Genomic DNA, 20557 nt, shown 5'->3' with positions numbered 1-20557 from the left:
CCTCCGGCGGGAGAGGAGCCCAGGGCCCCCAGGGGGACCTGTACCGCCCCCACCCCCACCCCCACCCCCCCAGCACTGCGCGTCGCTTCATGGAAACCCCTTCTCCAGCTGCACCCCACGGGGGCACAGGGGACTCTGCGGTGGAGGAGGCGGCTTCCAACAGCCAGCACTCGGCTGCCCGAGCTCCTACCTGCTGACCCAGGCATTGGTCCCTCCCGGCGGCCCGTCTGACCGGGGAGCCCGGCAGGGCGCGGGCCTGGGGGCCCTGGAGCCCGGTTTCCCACCGCTCAGGCCGCAGCTCCTCCACAGCCCCGCCCACCAGCGAGGCTGCCGGGATACGGGCGCCTGGGGCGCGGCGCGCAGGCTCACCCACAGCCCCACCCACAGCCCCGCGCGCCGCTGAGTGGGGCTCCGAGGCCCACCTGGCCACAAAGCCTGGAAAGCTGCACAGCCCAGCCGAGCTGGAGCCGAGTCCAGCAGGGGCAGAGCTCTGTGAGCAGATCCGGCGGCCCTGTTCAGCCAGGGAACTTGAGACATGGCTCGGCTTGAGTCAAGACCACGAAGCGTCTTACCCATCTTGGAGCCCGTTCTCCCACTGCACCTGGGCAGAGGAGCTAATCTGTAGCCCCACCCACTGCTGAATACAGCTGCCTGCCCTCTCGCCCAGGGAGCCTGACCAGAGGACACAGCAAGCTGTGTAGCCCATCCTAGAGCCCTGCTTACAGTGGCACTTAAACAGTGCATAGCCTGTGCTTCCCCGTCTGCAGAGCAACACCAGTGGCCATGCCAAACCAGGGAATTCAGTGCATAGTTTGGCCTAATTAGGGCCCCCAAACAATGCTGCCCTGCTGGGGAGGGAAGCTAACTCAGAGCCCTGCTTACTACTGGATATAGTACCCAATCCCGACAGTGTGATGGGCCTGACCGGAGACCCCAGGCAACAGCAAAGCCCATCCTACAGCCTTACTAGGGCAGGGAAACAAGCCAGCACTCCTATCCAAAGGGCTCTCAGCAGTACCACCATCTCTGCCTCCCACTTCAGGGTTCAGGCAGTGGTCTTGCCCCAAAATAGACCCTGATATACATAGAGGCCACACCTGCCCACGAACATCACCAGCAGACACATCCAGAAACCCCAACAGAGCTGACTGGTGAAAAACTGTCTCTGCCAAAACGAACCTGTAAAATCTGGAAGCGGAGCCCACTTACTCAAATGCTCACACACCCACATACGGAATCAAGGATCACAAAAATTCAGGTAAACATGATACCACCAAAGTAGACGAATCCCTGACACTAAAAGAAATGGAGATCTATGAATTGTCAGACAAAGAATTTAGAATAATCCTCTTGAAGTTTAGTGAATTACACAAGCACACACAACTAAATGAAATTAGCAAAACGATGAACAAAATGAGAAGCTCGACAAAGAAATAGAAACCATTAAAAAATGTTTTTTTCATTTTTAACCACAAACGTCCTAGAGCTGAAAAATACAATGACTGAACTGAAGCATTCGGTAGAGAACTTCAAAATCAGACAACCATGCAGGAGAAACAATCAATGACCTAGAAGACAGGACATTTGGAATTATCCAGTCAGAGGAGCAAATGGAAAAAAAGGAAAAAGAGTGAAGAAAGCCTTATGGGGCACAATCAAAAGAACCAGTATCTGCATTATGGGAATTTCAGGAGAAGAGAAAGTGAAAGGGACAGAAAGTATATTCAAAGCAATAATGTGAAAAAACTTCCCAAACTTGGGGAGAGAAATTAACAGATCCACGAGGCCCAAAAGACCCCAAACAGGTTGAACCTGAGTAGGGCTACACTGAAACACATTAAAAATATCAAAAGTCAAAAACATAATTTTGAAAACAACAAGAGACAAGAGAGAAGTTACATACAAGAGAAACCCCATAAGACTTGCAGCCGATTTCTCAAAATAAACTTCAGGACAGGAGAGATGGGATGATACATTCGAAATACTGAAAGTAAAAAACTGTCAACCAAGAAGTCTATTATGAGGCAAAACCATTCTTCAGAAATGAAGGAGGGATAAAGATTTTTCTGAACAAGCAGAAGTTGAGGAGATCATCACCAGGAGACCTGCTTTACAAGAAATGCAAGAGGGAAGTGAGTGGAAGTAAAAGGATGCTAATTAACATCATAAAAATATAAGAAGGTAGCATAAAATTCACTGGTAATGGTAAATATACATTCAAAATTAGATTCTGTGATATGGTAATGGTGGTGCATAATTCACTTACAACTCTAAAAGTTAAAAAACAGAGTAAAAAGCATCATAACTACAAAAATCTGTTATTTGATATACAACATGAAAAATATGTAACCTGTAACATCAGACATCAGTAACGTAAAATGTGAGGGGAGAAGTAAAAGTGTGAAGCTTAGGACAGCTATCTAAATTGTTATTTTTTTTTTTCTAAATTATTATTTTAAAATAAGATGTGTTGTAATAATTTTAAGATATTTTACATAAGACTCATGTAATCACATGGGAAAAATTTTTAGTAATTACACAAAAAGAACATGATAGAGAAGTCAAAGCATACTGATACCCGAAGACACCAAAACACAGAAAAAGACAGCAGGATAAGGAAAAAGGAACAATGGATCTACAAAGCAGCCAGAAAACAATTAACAAAATGGCAACAGCAAGTCCATACCTATCAATAATTAAAAATAGATTAACTTCTCCAATAAAAATTAAAAGAATGGCTGAATGGATTTAAAAAAAGATCCAACAGTATGCTGCTGTCTACAAGCGACTTGCTTTAGTCTTCAAGACAGTTAATTGAGAGTGAAGTGATAGAAAAAGACATTTCAAACAAAAGTAACCAAAAAGAAGCAGGGAGAGGTAGCTATACTTACATATCAGACAAAATAGATTTTAAACTAAAAATGATAAAGAGAGACAAAGAAGGTCATTACATAATGATGAAGGGGTCAATATAACAAACTGTGAGAGACCGCCTATAGAAAGAGAAAAAATGTTTGCAAATCATGTATATAACCAGGGATTAATATCCAAAATATATAGAGAACTCACACAACTCAATAGGAAAAGAAAAAAGAAAACAAAAAGCCAAATAATCCAATTTTAAAATGGGGAAAGGACCTCAATAGACATTTTTCCAAAGAAGACATACATATGGGAAACAGATACATGAAAAGTCACTTGAAAAGTTCCTCAACATCACTAATCATCAGGGAAATACATATCAAACCCACAGTGAGATACCACCTCATGCCTGTTAGAATGGCTATTATCAAACCACCATCTGATCCAGCAATGTCACATATGGGAGCACATCCAAAGGAAACAAAAACACTATGTTGAAGAGATATCTATACCCCTATATGTTCACAGCAGCACTATTCACAACAGCCAAGATACGGAAATAACCTAAATGTCCATTAATGGATGAAGCTGTTGTGGTAACTGAGTATGTACATATTTGTGTGTGTGTGTGTACACATATACATACATACATACATACATACAGTGTATGATGGAATATTACTCAGCCATAAAAAAGGAAGGAAACCCTGCTATTGTGGCAACATGGATGGATCTTGAAAGACATTATGCTGAGTTAAGTCAAACAGAGAAATACAAATACTGTATCATCTTATATATAGAATCTTACTAAAAGAACAAAATCTAACTCATAGAAAAGAGGTGGGGGGGTAAGGGAGAGGGAATTGGATGAAAGTGGTCAAAAAGTTCAAGTTTCCAGTTATAAGATAAATAAGTATTAGAGCTATAATGTACAACATGATGACTGTAGTTAAGTCTTCTGTACATGATAGACAGGAAAGTGGTTAAAGAGTAAATTCTAAGAGTTCTCTTCACAAGGAAAAATCTTTTTTTGTCATTCTCTTTTTTTGGTATCTGTATGAGATGATGGATATTAACTACACTTATTGTGGTCATCATTTCACAATATATGTAAGTCAAATTATTATGCTGTACACCTTAAACTTATACTGTGCTGCACATCAAGGTTATCTTAATAAAGCTGGAAAAAATGGCAGAATTATAAACATTATTAAATTTTATTAACAAAAACTTTGTACATTTTCTTTAATACATGTGGAATTTTACACCTAAGTAAAATAACAACACATTCAAAATTTACCATTTATACAAATTGTTACAGAATAACAACCAGTGGGTTAAATAAGTAAAATAAACCACACCGATTTTTTTTAATTATCTACAAAAGATTTGACTTTGTTTAAAATTCCCCTGAACATATAAAAATAAATTAATTTTACTTTTCAATTAATCTACCAATTAGAAATATTACAAATCAAAATATCAGTGTTATCTTATGAATTTTTCACAATACAAAACAGATTCACAAAACCTTATTTACAGAAATGAGGTAAGAACTGTGCAATGTTTAACCAAGAGACATATTGCAGAATTAACATGTTCTTCCAGCTAAGTACACAGTGGAGGTCTAATTACAGCTGGGTCTTTTCCACTAATAATTCACACATTTAAGAATAGTTCAATGATTACATCTCCAATTGTTTAATTTATACTCTGCTATACTGTCACACCAGGAGTGGGGCTACCCAACGAGGAAGGGCTGTAATGCAGATTTCACCTGTTTCAGGAACTGCGGTGGTGGGTTTCTAGTCTTGTTTTGTTTGTTTGAAATCATCGACAATGGGAAGTTGTCTAACTTAAGAAAAAAAGAAAATTCTTACCAAATCCACTCATTTTTCTTGTGACTCATTAGTGGATAAATACCCAGGTAATAGTTTTGCCTGAGCTAGCTACAGTGGCATAGAAAGTTCTTAATAAAGGCAGAACCATGGGGAAGGCTGCTGGTGCAACGCCGACTGTTCCTACTACTCCCAAGGACTGAGAGCACAGGCTCAGCTGTCCAGAGCCACTTCAGCACAAGGCAGGTACTTACAGGCACTTGATTCAGGCCAAACCCTACCAGGAGTTTCCAGAGTGGCCCCTCTTTCACTTTGAATTGAGCTGGTTCCCTCAGCAGCCTTAGAACTCACTTAACTTAAGGATTCTTTAAAATATGAGTAGGTCTTAAAACTAAAGAAAATGCATTTAGCAAAAGAAAATTACCTTTAGCAGAAGCAGACATTTACCATCCTAACCTGATTACCAAAATTGGCCAAATCCCATTAGAAAGGAAATTTTTATAACAAAGATTGCCAAGTCCCAGTGGATGACCTGTTTATTTGTAATATTTAATCAATAAAACTCCAGTAGAAGAAATTAGACAGTTCCTTGAAATTTGTTTTAAGGTTTGACTCATAGAGCAAGCATACTGTAACCCAAACAAAAGATCATATTTCATGTTCCAACTTGTACAATAAAATCAAATGGTTTATAAATGGAACAAGTCTTTAGTTTTGCTATTCATCTCTCCAATTTATAACAAAATTAGTTGTGCACCAACTATATTAAATTTCTCTTAGGTTGATAAACTCATTGCATGTAAATTATTTCATTGACAAAAGTTAGCTATTAAATTTTCTTTCAAAGTTCAAAAAATCTGGGTGAGGGGTGGGGGATATGGGAATTCCATTTCAGTGCAACAAAGCAACAAGAAAATCAATCAAAGCCTTACAAGAATGTTCTTGTGGCAATTAATCCTTAGTCGTGCAGCTAGTTTCCTGTTGCATTTCTTCATTAGGTGTAGTAAGAGGACTGCAACAGCAGCCAGATGAAGTGCTAGAACAGCAGGACAGGCCATTTCTAGATGTTTCTCAAGTGTCAACTTTTTTCTTGAGCAACAGGCCCAGTTTTATCACTAAGTCTCTGCAGTTAAAACAAACAAAATCAGATGCGTTAGCTAAATGAATTTTTGGCCCACACTTAAGATAATATCCTCTTAACTGAAATTATAACTGAGATAAAAGGTCATATATGTGGTTATTCCTTTTTTTCTGTAAGTCAGCATGGCTACTTTTCACATAATATAAAGACATGAATTTACTGGTATTCAGTTGCTTTATATTAAATTCCGCAGTATACCAAGACAGAAGTGCCCCTCTGAGGGAGGATTCATAAGGAATGAATGTAGAAATCATCCCCCCATACTGACTTTTCTACAGAAGCAGTAACACAGTAGTGTGGAAAATGAACTAAGAAAGTCATGGGTTCTGATCCCACATATGCTTGTGTCCTTTAAGCTTTAACCTCTTTGAATCTATTTTTAAAAATGGGGTTACAGCCTATTAATATTTTAAAGATTGGAACCACATATACTACTGTTTCTCACAAAGATGCTTGCCACATAGCAGGATACTCATAAATATTCTTTCCCAGCCTTGTTTTTCTACATTAGGTAATTAATATTATTTATTTTACAGTGTTTACTGCTGTGATTTTCCATTAAAAATACATTTCATATTGTATAACTCTTTTTTTAACACAAGGAAAAACTTAGGAAAATACGGTTAAAAAAAGTTCTAAATGATTACAGAATCAGAAATTTCCCACATCTGCAAAACTAGGTTTGTGATAATGACAGTATTCACAATCAGGAAATCAGAGGAACCGTGGGGCAAACATAGAACATTGAAAAGTTAATGAAAACCAATAAGTCTGTATTTTGAACCAATTCTTGTTACTAAATACAAACTAAAGTTTCTGAAAACTAAAAGCACAGTAAAGAGCAAGCTTTCAAAGTAATGGGAAAGAGCAAACATTGTGACTTTTAACACCATTTTTTGCCAAGTCTCCCACCTCATTCTTTCCCTTCTTCCTTTTCCTGATGTCCAGTCTCCATTCTATATCCCAATATCCTTCCTCTAACAGGGTTCTGCCCTGAACTGGAATTTAGGGGAAACATTTATACTCCAGTAAAGTAGACCTGATTGAAGGGGAGAATTAATAGAAAGAAACAGCCTTAAAATGTGTGCTACCACATGTATAGTACACTGTTCCTGCACCCATTCTTATTTATCTTCACTTGTACATTGAAAGGGTAATAAGATGTTATCACTTACATGAGATTAATAAAGAATTTAAATTTCATTACAAATGTGATTATGATTTACTTTCTATCCAGTAGAATAACTGGATTGTCGTAAAGTTTATATATTAATTTTATTATAAATATAATTCAGTTTTAGTACGTCTGAGCAAAATAAAAATATTTCTAAATCACCTAGACTATTTCTACAATTAAACAAATTACTTAAACAAAGATTCTCAAAACACCAACTATTATCTTCTCATTGGACTGTCCAATACCACTTAATATATACTAAAACATATTTTCACTTTGAAAAACTGCTGAATTATAAAACAGCCCTCCAACCTTATGTGCAAATTCAAAATGATATACTTAGGGGATATACAAATTGGCATAGGTCCTTTGTGTTTACAATATCCAGCTGCTGAAACAACTGGTTTTAAGAAGAAATTATCAGGGGGAAAATATATTTTAAGAGTGGGGGGAGGGGTTGGAGAGACAGTCACCTCTGATTAATCAATAAAATTTGTTGCATTATGTCACTAGTGATAGCAAAGCACAGATACTTACTGTCACCTTCTGACTGGCATTATCGCCATGGATGGTGAGGAAGGGGTTGGTGGTGGCAGGGTGAAGCGGAGGTGCCTGCGTGCCTGCGAGCAGGTTGTTGATGGGTATCTGCGTGGGTCCCGGGATCTGCAGCTGCTGGAGGTCAGGCTGGTGGTGCTGCTGCTGGTGGTGCTGCTGCACCAACTGATACAGAAGCGCCTGGTGCTGTTCCTTAGGGAGGAACACACGGAAGGGTGAGTTCCCAGCCCAGACCAGCAGTCGGCACAGCCTGCCTTCTCTCTCTCCTTCTTTACTCTGATATTAGGTATTTAAGTGACATCAAAGCCATATTATTAAGAAAGACAACAAGAATCTCATCTGGAAAAACATGCTGCACTAAATAATAACCATCTACTGTAAAATGTCAATATCATCAGGGAATGGCTTTATTTTCAAGACGAGGCAAACCAGTGTAGGAGACCTCTATTCAAATGAGGTTGCCCATGATGATAATCAAGGAGGACAGCAACTGAGAGACGCCACAGTCATCTGTGTTTGGCTTTAGAATGCACTGCATGGTGAAATCCCTCCCATAGTCCTGGGAACTTAAAATAACTTTTAAAGTTCTCATTCATGCCAACAGAAAGAGTGCTTTCCTGATGTGGTTATGAGACCATGCCTTCCAGCAAGCATTCCTGAGCGCTTACTATGATGTGCCAGGCACTGTTCTGGGCAGGGGGGGGAGAAATATTAGGAAATTATTAGAGCCCAGGGTCAGGGGGAACAGGAGTGTGAGCAAGAGTACAGCAGGGGCGGGGGGGTGGTCAGGGTGGTTCTCACTTGGGCACAGACGTGAGGAAACGAGGGAATTCTCTATCTGGATATGGGGGGGGGGGGGGGTGTCTTCCAGGCAGAGAGAGTGCTAGCCAGTGCTGAGGGGCCCCCTGGCACACCCAGCACGACCCAGCACAAGCAAGGAAACCGGGGCCACAGGGCCGTGAGCAGGAAGGAGGCCAGAGAGGGCCTGCAGAGTCAGCCAAGGACTCTGGCTTTTCTCAAAGTAATGCGGGAAGGCAGAGGAAGGTTTTGAGTAGAGGACTGACACAATCTGACCTATTATTCTTGATGGATTCAATGTGAGATGTCAGGAAAAGAGAGGGGTGAAGGAGTAACTGCGAGGTTTTGGGCTTGAGCAGCTGGAAGGATGGAGGTGCATCAGCTGAGGTGGGTAGGGCAGCCGTGTGGAGAGTCAGCAGCTCAGTTTGGACACGTTACGCCTGCACCATCTATTAAGAGAGCCAAGTGGCGGCACCAACTAAGCAGTAGATATGGGAGCTTGAAATTCCAGAGAGAGGCCTGGGCTGAAGACGTTGGTATTAGCACAGACAGTATTTAAAGCTATGCCGCTGGAGGAGATCTTGAATTCTAGGATGCTGTAAAGTGAGTGGGGCTGAGGAGAAGAGGACCCAGGAAAGAAAGCTAGAAAGGAAGAACCAGTTAGGTAGGAAGAAAACCCAGATAATGTGGTATCCTGGGACTAAGGGAAGAAAGCGTTTCCAGGGGGCAGAAGCCATTACCGAGTCAGGCAAGACACCAGGCAGAAATGGACAAGGCTGAGCATGGGGCAGCAGCTGGTCAGGAGGGTGGAGCAAGGGTTTGTCTTGAGGTGGGAGAGGAGGTGGGGGGAAGGTGCCTCACAGCACCACTCCTGCCTACGTGGAGTTTGATGCTGGTACGTAAACAAACCTCACGCCGCAACCTTGGCTGGCAAAGGAAACATCAAGTCTAATTCACTCAGTCTTCATGGTCTCTGGGCAATAATTTCTGCTAAAAATTCCTTGATCAAACATGTTCCAGAAATGAGACATCTGTATGTGCTATTATTAGAGTAAAATCTTGATGAATAGGACGAACCCCAAATAAACTGAATTCCAGAACTTCATATTAAGCGGAGGTAAGAGATTAGAAAACAGGATTAAATTGTAGTGTTAGCACTTAAGAATGTATATAACTCTAGCCTCATGCCACCGTAAGGACCGTGACAGCGACAATGACCCAGAACCATAAATCACAAACTGTGAATATATTTTTGACTAAAGCAATAAAGTAGGTGGATGTATTTCAGAAAGAAGCCACAAACAAAGGCTGAAACCCCAAGTTAATTAAATGGGTGTCCTCCTCGCAGTCTAACGCAGTGAGCTGTGCTAGAGACACACCCTCCCACACCTGCCTTAGTTCTCTCCCATCCTCCAAGATACCTGTTTCATACCTTCTCTTCTCTCCTCTAAGCACAGTGTCCCATCCCCCTTAGCTGATACCTTTACTTAAAATTCCCATTTAAAAACTGAAAACATGGACTTCCTAGGTGGCGCAGTGGGTAAGAATCCGCCTGCCAATGCAGGGGACATGGGTTCAAGCCCTGCCCCAGGAGGATACCACATGCCGCGGAGCAACTAAGCCCGTGTGCCACAACTGTTGATCCTGCGCTCTAGAGCCTGTGAGTCACAACTATTGAGCCCATGTGCCGCAACTACTGAAGTCCGCGTGCCTAGAGCTCGTGCTCTGCAACAAGAGGCCACCGCAATGAGAAGCCCATGCACCACAACTAGAGAAAGCCCGTGTGCAGCAATGAAGACCCAACACAGCCAATAAAATAAATAAATAAATTTATAAAAAAAAAAAAAAAACTGAAAACATTAGAAGTGGGTTTCCTCAATCTTCTGTCATCTTCCTCTTGGCCTCCAAGAGAGGTCACAGGGGAAGCTGCTCCCTCCTGAAGAGCTCTACTGCCCTGGCGTTATCCTTCCTCTCTCTGCACCAGAAAATTCCCCATCAACACACACATATGCTGTCATTTTCAAAATGAATAGAAACTGCACCCCACCCCAGACAGTGTCTTTCTAATGCTAGCTGCCAATTCGTTTCTCTGCTCTTTACAGTAAAACATCTTGAGTTGCCCGTAGTACCCCATCTTTGCTTCCTCTCCTATTTTCTTTTGAACCACTCGATGAAGCTTTACACTTCTCACCAAAACCACATTCTCAAAAAATTCTAGACATCCAAATTCAACAGGCAGTTCTTACTTGTCTCATCAGAAGCATTCTACTCAGCTGAGTCCTCCCTTTGTTGAAACGTTTCTTCACATGGAACCTAGGCCACCACTTTCTGTGCTAACTCACCAGCCACTTTTTCCCAAGACCCTTGACTAGATTACTCTCCTCTTCCAGGGTGCCCAGGGCTCAGTCCTGAGACGTTAGTCTTCATTCCCTATTGACTTCAGCAAATCCTGTAAATCTAAACATCACTATATGTCATGTCACTATTGTGTTCAAAACTCTACAATCACAGGACTTCCCTGGCAGTCCAGTGGTTAAGATTCCAAGTTTCCACTGCAGGGGGCACAGATTCAATTCCTGGTCAGGAAACTAAGATCCCATGTGGCATGCTAAGAGGCCAAAACAAATAAATAAACAAAACCCTACAATTAATTCTTTAAAATTCTGCAAGGAAAAATGAGGATATATGTAAAAAAGAGTTTTTTAACTGGATAATTATTAAAGCTAGGCAATTGGTATACCATATTCTCTACTTCTGGTACACTTGAACATTTATTTCCACAAAAAAAGGTTTTCTTAAAAAAAAAAATCACCAATGGCTTTCCATCACACTTAAGAGAAATCTACATTCCATGCCATGGACAGCCACACAAGGCAGCCCACAACCCTGCAGACCATGCCCGCCCATCTGACTGCTCTCCTCTGCACCAGCCCAGTCATGCAGCACACAGGCCCTGGTCCCTCCACCTTCAGTGCGTGTTCTCTTCCACTCCCCCCATGTCAAAAAGTCATGCTCCTTCAACTTTTATTCAGGTCTGTGCTCAAAAGTCACCTGCTCAGAGGCTGGACCGTCCCAACCATCCCATCTACCATGGCTCATCCTACTGTTCTCTATCCCCTTATCCTGCTTCATTTTTCTTCCCAGTACTCATCACTACCAAAAAATGTGTATGTACTTATCATCCATCTCCTCTGTCAGAATGAAGCTCCACGAAAATGCAAGTCTTGTTCACCAGAGTCTACCAGAGCAGCACAGAACATGTACTAATATTTGTCGATGAATCAATATAATGTCACTTCTGGTATCACAGACTACACCACAATGTCATTTCACAAAGTGGGTAATCTATACCTATGCTGAATACTTATTACAGCTTGGATTACTTGCTCCTAATAAAGATCAAATATTATCACAAAAGAAAGAACTTACTGGTGTAAGCTGTTGTGAACTTAACAACTGCTGGAATTGCTGTTGATGAAGAAATATCTGTCTTTGCTGGTCAGAAAGTAATCCTAGTCCTGAGGCACTGAAAAACAATGAAAATTCTTACTCTCTACCGTATACCTTTAACATTGTTTTTTCTTAAATGTCAAATGAAAGACAGCTTTTCAATTTGATGTTTAATAACCTAGCAAGTTTCTAACCATGACACTTTCTGAAAACAATGATGTACGAATTTCTTATTTCTCTCTCTCCTCCATGGATACAGGTAAACAAGAACTCACATTGTCAGTAAATGTTTTGTTTCCCTTTATATTGTGAACCAAGCAGGCACTAAGTTGTTTTATATAATAAAAATTTACATATGTTTATAACATGCACATGTAATACTTTACTTTTAATCATTCAAGCATAATTTAACCCACACTAAGCAACATATTTAAAACAAAGGAAGAATCCAAACCTACTACTAACTGATTTGACTTAAACCGTTTTTTATGGTCCCAATGGTCGGTAAAATTAAGCACAAATGAAAAGAGAACCAGAATAAATAGTTTACTACTATCCACTGCAAATCCATTTTAAATGATTTATTCCTCAAAAGCATGTGCAACGACAACATGGCTGTGCCATTCAAATGAAATTCCCAGTACAATGAAACAGCAAGTCTCACTCCCTGGAAATCCAAGATAAATATTTGACCTTCATCTTATACCAAAATCTTTGATTACAGAGCTAACAAAATTACACAGCTGAATTTTAAGAAACCAACATTCATATGTGATCTTCATTACAATATTACTTTTCTTCAGAATTTATGATACATGAAGGAAATATACATGGCGATAACAAAAGTTAGCATTTAAAACAGACATCACAGATCAAGACTGAAATTTTCAGTAAAGAATATATTTAATGCTTTGTTACGAAAAGTGATTTAATTTTGTTTTAATCTGAATTACTTAAGTGTCAAAAATAAATGGCTCTTTGTATAATATATTTAGTTTGGTGATTTTTAATTTCTTAGAGTACATCTATCTACAAAGAATACATTACAAATCCCAATTTAAAGCACGGACAGCACTGGTACCATGCTGCTCTAAAAAACCCCAAATACATTTTAGTAAGTTTCTTACCTGTTAGTCAGTGTAGCTGGCATTGGATGTGTTGCATTAGGTGGTACAGTTGTGTGGGTCAGGGGGGTAGGGTTCTGGGATATTGTGACAGGGGTCTGAATAACCCCATTTAAAGCTCCTACAATGCCATTAATTGCCAGTTGGTTACCTGGCAAAGCTCCAATTATTCCACCCACTCCAGGCACGGCAGGAATGGTGGATGTTACAGTCTGCATTCCACTAGCTAGTGCCCCCACTGTCACACCATTGACCTGCTGAACTCCACTAACGCCTGAGCCCTGCTGAGCTGGACTCTGCCCGGCAGGAGGTGGAGTAGAAAGAGCCGATGAGCTGCTGGTGCTTTGTCCACTGGAGGTTAAGTCCTAACATAAGAAAGAACAGAAACTAAGTTGTAAACACAGCAAAACTGTTCAAAATAATTTTAAACCATTTAATGTGATATACTATTGTTCATAAGCAAAACACACAAATGAAACTAACCACATCAAAATTACCTGATTTAATACAGGAAGAGAATTATCAGGTAAAAAGCTGTTTCCTAGATGAGGGCTCTTACTGCTGTTCAAGGAATCAGTAGTAGGAGCTAGAATTAAAAAACACAAAAAGAAACCTATTTACCTGTCAAATTACATTATGTGTAAGATTAAAGGCTTGTCTAAAAGCTTATCTTGAAGCCCGCATTAAAAACACTTAAATATTAAGCCTTGCTATTCTTAAGACCAATTTGAATGAAAAAAATCTATATCTCTATTGAATATCATGGCTTTAAATCAATGAAGAGATCATTACATATTTAAATTTTATCATTAAATTCTGCACTAAAGAAGTTAGAGCAAATTCACATTGAACACTGAACAGGATTCTTTATGCTCCTCGAAAATAACCTACCATCCCTTTTCTACATCTTCATATAACTGGTGACCAGTTAATATTCAATTATGAAAAAGATAATGAAAGTCCATCCTACTTTCCTTAGACCCACAATAAATTCATACTTACCATTCTGCGCTGAAAATGCATGCATTTGATGAGATGGGCTGGGATTTGTTGTTATTGTTGGAAAAGGCACTGAGAGCTGTGCATTCAATAACTGAAGGCGTTCCTTTTTGGCAGTCAAGTTTTTAATCTGTTCCTCTAATCTTCGATTTTCTACTTGAAGTTGGTGTAATGATTTCAGCATTCCTAAAACTAGCAGATATTTGGATGGTTTTTAATATAGACAATTTCACACACAGGACTAGGTATTTTATGGACTTAAGGATCAATAACTTTAGAAATAAAAATAGAAATGTAGAAATTCTGTAAAGCATTTCTAAGTGACTAGGTTCTATTCCTAAATTTATATGTAGATATAAATATACCATAATGTATTTGTACATATATAAGCATAAAGGGATATTGTTCCTAGACATACTGTGAGTGGAACTTTGTTGCCACACACCAAAAAACCCCCACCTAGTTAAGGTAATTTCCATTCTCAAAGAAAAATCACAAGAACATTTTATTTTCATCAAAATAAAAACCTAATTAAAAATTCAAAGTGCTTGCCATGATTTTTCATTAAAATCATATTTCAAAAGGCAAAGAATCACACCAGTATCCTTTGCCACAAATAAACAGGACAAGTATTTTGTTTGCTGCTTGGTTAAGCTATGCAAGACCTGACAGGAGACAAGGAAGCCCAGCCACTCAGGCTGCGGATCCACACACGCCCAGCAGGGAGCAGTGTGTGTGCACCGCAGCCCTGCTCCTGTCTCCCATGGAAGGCACGGCATCTGCACACAGGCTCAGCTTCTGTCCTGCCTCACCACCTCAAATACCATTTCCATTCCTGCCACAGCTCAGACCTCTCGACTGACAGCAGAGACAGAGGGCTGTATGATGCCATGATGATGGACACTTTAAAAGTTCTACGTATTAAAAAGTTGTATTTGTTTAACATGCCCTCAGGGCCTTCAAAAGACACAATTCTACTGGTACAGACACATACGGTCATTTCCAAGGATTTAACTTTTATCCCTCCTCTTCAAGATCCCACAAAGAAACCCTTAGTGTACCCAAATGAGATGCAATAAGACTAAGCTAAACCTGTCCTCCAGCTATCATGTTTAAAGGATTATCCCGGCATGAAGTTCCTCACAATTAGCATTTTTTGTCAGAGTACCATTCATAAAAATACCAATTTATGGCACCTAACAATAAGCAAATATTTTGTTTAAAAATAAAGCAGTAAAAGCTTATACCCTCCCCCCCAAATGATTAAAAACCAAACCAAAACAAAACACTTATTATTTCCCCCAGATATATATACATCCTTAACATTAATCCTCTTCTCTAGCTAACACTACCTGTAGTAACAGTTTTTTGTTTTTGGCATTTTTTACCCATGGCTCTCCTTAATAATTAAAATTATAAAGATACTCAATATGTTTATGTAATATATATTACACAATTTTGCAACTAAATGATATAGATAATATATGTTATATATATAATCTAGTAATTATTATTCTTTCTCATCCAAATTGTAAAATCAGGAGAGCTGGCCATACTTGACTATATGCATTTTTAAAAATAAATTCTCCAGAGGTGAGCAAGTTTTATTCAAACAATTCAGCTAAAAGAGGCTATAACTCATATTTTAGTGAGACTTAAAAATTGATTAGAACAAAGTACAATGGAGAAACAAAGTATCAATATTTTAATAATTATAAAAAGTAACAAAAACCAGTGAATTCTATTAGCCAGGCAATGTTCTTTACATATTTTATGTCGCTTAACCCTCAAAACAATACTATGATATAGGTACATTATTATTCCCATTCTACAAATGGAAATCTAAAGCACACTGACATTAAGAAACTTGCCCAAGATCACACTGTTAATAACATATAAAAACAGAATTCAAGTCCAAGCAGTAAACCTGTAGCATTTGTTTTATCAGGCCACTACATTACACTTTCTCACTATATTATATAAGACATATCATAATTTCAATGCTATTCTTGATGAAGTATGACTTCTACATCTATCCACCTGTCTACCTGTTCATCCATCCATCGATCGATCTTTCTTTAAAGACAAGAAGAGGGTGGGGGGGAATCGAGGGGGGGGCGTCAAGGAAGGGAGGGAATATGGGGATATGTGTATAAAAACAGTTGATTGAACCTGGTGTACCCCCAAAAAAAAAAAAATAAAATAATAATAATAAAAAAAATAAATAAATAAAAAAAATAAAAAAAAAATAAAAAAAAAAAAAGAAACTAGAGAAGGAAGAGCAAAGAAAACCCAAAGTTAGTAGACAAACTGGGACATTTGTAGAGACATAGATGGACCTAAAGACTATCATAGAGTGAAATGAGTCAGAAAGAGAAAAACAAATATCATATATTAACACATATATGTGGACTATAGAAAAATGGTACAAATCAACCGGTTTGCAAGGCAGAAATAGAAACACAGATGAAGAGAACAAACATATGGACACCAAGTGGGGAAAGTGGGGAGAGTTTGGGGGGGGAAATGAATTGGGAGATTGGGATACCAAATTGTACACTCCAAATATATGCTGTTTATTGTCTGTTAACTGTATCTCAATAAAAGTTCTTTTAAAAAAAAAAAAAAAAAAAAAAAAAAAGACAAGAAGAGAATACTTACTGTCACTGGGAGTGCCCTGTTCTAATAAAAACTGCTGTCCTTCACTCCACTGCCTCTCCAGAAGCTGCTCTATGCTGGCTGCTACTGGGGGCAGATTTTCCAAACTGCTGTTGCCTGGTTGATCATAGCGGATCTGTAAGCTGCTTACAGGGGACCTGTTGGAAACATTAATCCTCAGGTTAAACACAAGGAGAACCCTTTTTTTTTAACATAAATTTATTTATTTATTTATTTATTTATTTATTTATTGCTGTGTTTGGTCTTTGTTGCTGCACACGGGCTTTCTCTAGTTGCTGAGAGCGGGGGCTGCTCTTCAGTGTGGTGTGCGGGCTCCTCATTGTAGTTGCTTCTCTTGTGGAGCGCAGGCTCTAGGTGCATGCGCTTCAACAGTTGCGGCACATGGACTCAACAGTTGTGGCTCACGGGCTCTAGAGCACAGGCTCAGTAGTTGCGGCGCACGGGCTTAGTTGCTCCGTGGCATGTGGAATCTTCCCAGAGCAGGGCTCGAACCCGTGTCCCCTGCATTGGCAGGCAGATTCTTAACCACTGCGCCACCTAGGAAGTCCGAAAGAGGACCCTTTGAAGAAAGCACATTCATGTTTCTCACCTTATGCTGACCCTTCTCCTGTACAAGCTTTCTAATACCAGGCTGCCAATGGTAGAACAATAAAACCATAATCTACCTTAAAATTCTGTAATTACCATCCTTCCTCCCCAAATGGTAAAAATCAAGGGAATAGCTGGCTATCCTCAATAATAATTGAAAATATTAGAAATATTAGAAAATATTAACACAACACTAATAATCTCTGAAATAGGCTTTAAAAGAGCTTGATGCAACTTTTTAACACAAAAGGGAGAAAGACAGGACTAGAAAGACTTACACTGTATAATTATAACAAAGTAGAGAGCATTTAAATTCATAACCACAAAATCTCACATATCAGTAAAAAGAATTTTTAAACAATTTTGAAGGAGTATTTTGTAATCAATTAAGAAATACTTAAGTTTCAAGTATTTTCAGTATTTGGAAACATTATCAAGACCAAATCAATTTTTATTTGAGCCCTTTACAGAAATTTTTTCTAAAATGTCTTAGATCTATACTTCAAACGATAACAACTTCCAAAACAAAAAACACTTATGTTAAGACGAACATGTAATGTTCTCTCATCCACTTTTTGCTTTAAATAAGTAAATTTGGTCATTTCTGGTCTCTAGCCGCAATTGTAATATGATAAATTAGTAAAGGGCTTTAGAGTTTCCAAAGTGTTTCCACATAATTATCTTCACAACAACCTAGTGAGAAGTCAAAACTTGTCTTATTGGCTCCATTTCTATCTGAGGAAATAAGATGAGTCTTCAGTGACTTGTCCAAAGACACGCTGCTAGTAAGTGACAGAGGTGGGCTACAGCTCAGGTCTTCCAACAGCCCACTGGTGCTCTGCCGCAGCCCTAATACACATCTCTACAAAACTCTCTTTAAGTTAGAAGTTAAATGAGGCTTTTTATTCCACATGTAAACATCACATGCTATATACAGCTGCCCATCCCTTTCTAAGTAGTACACTAATGTCAGGATAATTTAGGCTGTTACATTTCAGGCTGATTTTTAAAGAATAATACCGTTGGAAATATGTGCTAAAAGTAATTTCATGCCACGTTTTTGTGTTAAATTCCATTTAGCTAACGAAGCACAAAGAACTACACAATGCAAAATAGCACTAAGGAATCCTGAATAATTTCTAGGTACCTTGCATGATATTTTAAGTTTAAAAGAACACAGAGATGCTTCCTCTACTAAATATATGAGCAAAAAAAAATCCATTAACTTTCTTCTTTTTAAAAAAAAGAATAAAACAGTACAGAAGTAACAGCATAAATTACAGATTGGTCAGATGATGTTCTAATTGTGTACTTCAGATTCATAGTTTCAAAAGAAGAGTATTCAATTTTCTACAGAGTTCAATTAGGAAAAACAATACCACCTTTAGTTCACTCAAGGATTACATAGGAAAAAAGGCACTACTGATGCACCACTAGAAAATAGCAAAATCAGAGGTTATTGGACTAATCTTTCTAATGTTAAAGATGCTCCTTAACAGGCATTCCCAAATATATAAGCAACACAGCGACACTAACATTCACAGTAGTTATCACACAAAAATTTTTATTTTTAATACAATTTTTAAATTTCCAGAGCTGAAAACAGATCCTTGAATGGGCTTCTTCCTCCTTCTGCTCCATTCTCACCCAATCCAATACCACACTTGAGGCAGCTTACAAAATTAAAGAACAGAGAGGAAACAAACTAGAAAAAGGTATAGAAGTTGAGAGTAGAATAAAATTTATAAAAAGACAGCCTAATGTCCTGTTGGCAGGAATAACCTCACATATACTATATATTAATAAATGGTACCTGAACTCTTTTATATAATATCTAAGATAACTTCACAGAACAATGTAACATCTTTGCTTAAAATCATTTTGAGAACCAGAGAGATTTCAGAAATGAGCCACAAGAACTTCATTTACTGAATTAGGAACTAGAGACCAAAGGGTTAAGTGCATTGCCCACAACACAGCTAAAACTGGAAGCCAAAGCTGAAAGCCTGGAGTTTGCAGCTTTAAGAGACTTTTAAGACTATTTTATAACCAAAAGGAATTACCCAAATTAATACATTAATAGTACCAGCAGCTAAATATACGAGAGCTTAAATTGATTAGAAATCTAAGAAAAGGTGTCTCTCACAAAGCTCAGAAATCTAACCATGTGTTTAAATTAATATTCAAATTAATTTAGAATCATTTTCCTTGACTGTCCAGACATGCTTCTTATCTACAGAATGCTTTTATAGCTTCACAAATGTACACTCTGCTGATATGAGATAAAGAAGTTTCCAAATCTCAAAATATTTCCTTTGCCAATACTCTGCAGTGCAAATAATGCTTACCTTGGTGAGAGACTTCCTCTGGGTGAGCTTCCTCTGCCAACAAGACTGCGGCTATTGTCTCCAAGATCTTGATCTGCAGTGTAAATATTTCACAGCTGATAAAGTGACTCTCACTAGATAAGAGGTTTTAAGCTCTGGCCCTGATTTTTTTCTAAAACATACATAAAACCTTTACCACTATCTTTGCAATTACCATGAAAGTAGAAGATCTAGTATGTTGCTAGTTTAGAATTGCTGAACTGTGGCATGTAAGGCGCTGTCCCTACACGTTTTTTGTGGGTAGAGAAGGCCATGGATTATGTTCGTTCTTTCATTCCTTTCAATTTTACAGCACAGAAGCGTGGTTTCCATTTGCAGTACCCTCCCCTCAGCCACTTTTAATTTCTACGGTTAAAGTAATGAATCACAGCTGTGGACAGCTAATCTGTATGCTTATCACAGCAAATCCTTATGCTTTGTATATTTTAACACTTTGCATTCCAAGACAAGTCATAAAATTCGTATGTATTACTACGTAGAGCCACAAACCAAAACTAAAATTATACATATGTCATGGATCGTTACACATAACACTAAATATCCAAATGGACACAAACAAGTAGGTATACAGAATTCTGTATTTAAAAGGAAAAATAAATTAATTTCTTCAAAATATTCCTTAGGTAACACCAAATATCTCTGCTTGGAAAATAACTTGCTTTTCCCCTGCAGTTAGTTCCTTATAAAAATCACCCTATCTGGCCTCTTTCAAGGTTGTCCTCCCCTTAGTCTGAGTCAGGTAACCTCTGACCCTTAAAGGGTAAAGACATGACTGATCCATTCTTGGTGAACTGCTAAACCCATTCCCTTCCCCCAAACAGGCATGACTACTTGGACATGTCAACAAATCCTTAAGGACGGAATGAAACAAAGCAAATCCAGTGGCTCATTAAAACAGTACAAGAGGCAAATGCTACAAAATGTCAACTGGTAAAAATTCACAGGATTACTAAACACTG

General features: G+C 38.8%; 1 protein-coding gene across 10 annotated transcripts in view; it reads right to left on the bottom strand.

Annotated features, from left to right (window-relative positions):
• Positions 1-4060: 4060 nt before the first annotated feature.
• MLLT10 (MLLT10 histone lysine methyltransferase DOT1L cofactor) overlaps positions 4061-20557 on the bottom strand; it is a 213373-nt gene continuing 196876 nt past the window's right edge. For 9 of the 10 annotated variants that reach the window (XM_057730775.1, XM_057730780.1, XM_057730771.1 and 6 more), the window contains 8 exons: positions 19560-19632; positions 16606-16760; positions 13948-14136; positions 13443-13531; positions 12949-13310; positions 11801-11897; positions 7556-7765; positions 4061-5823 (listed from right to left, as the gene is read on the bottom strand). In XM_057730775.1, coding sequence (XP_057586758.1) covers positions 5779-5823; positions 7556-7765; positions 11801-11897; positions 12949-13310; positions 13443-13531; positions 13948-14136; positions 16606-16760; positions 19560-19632 — 1220 coding nt within the window. In that variant the 3' untranslated portion in view covers positions 4061-5778. Of the gene's footprint in view, positions 5824-6753; positions 6881-7555; positions 7766-11800; positions 11898-12948; positions 13311-13442; positions 13532-13947; positions 14137-16605; positions 16761-19559; positions 19633-20557 lie in introns of all 10 variants that reach the window. The other variant, XR_009053102.1, reaches the window with a different exon arrangement.

Source organism: Hippopotamus amphibius, chromosome 4 (genome assembly GCF_030028045.1).
Source record: "Hippopotamus amphibius kiboko isolate mHipAmp2 chromosome 4, mHipAmp2.hap2, whole genome shotgun sequence".
Classification (NCBI taxonomy): domain Eukaryota; kingdom Metazoa; phylum Chordata; class Mammalia; order Artiodactyla; family Hippopotamidae; genus Hippopotamus; species Hippopotamus amphibius.
Note: the sequence above shows the minus strand (reverse complement) of the source record. Positions and strands in the feature narration are given on the sequence as shown.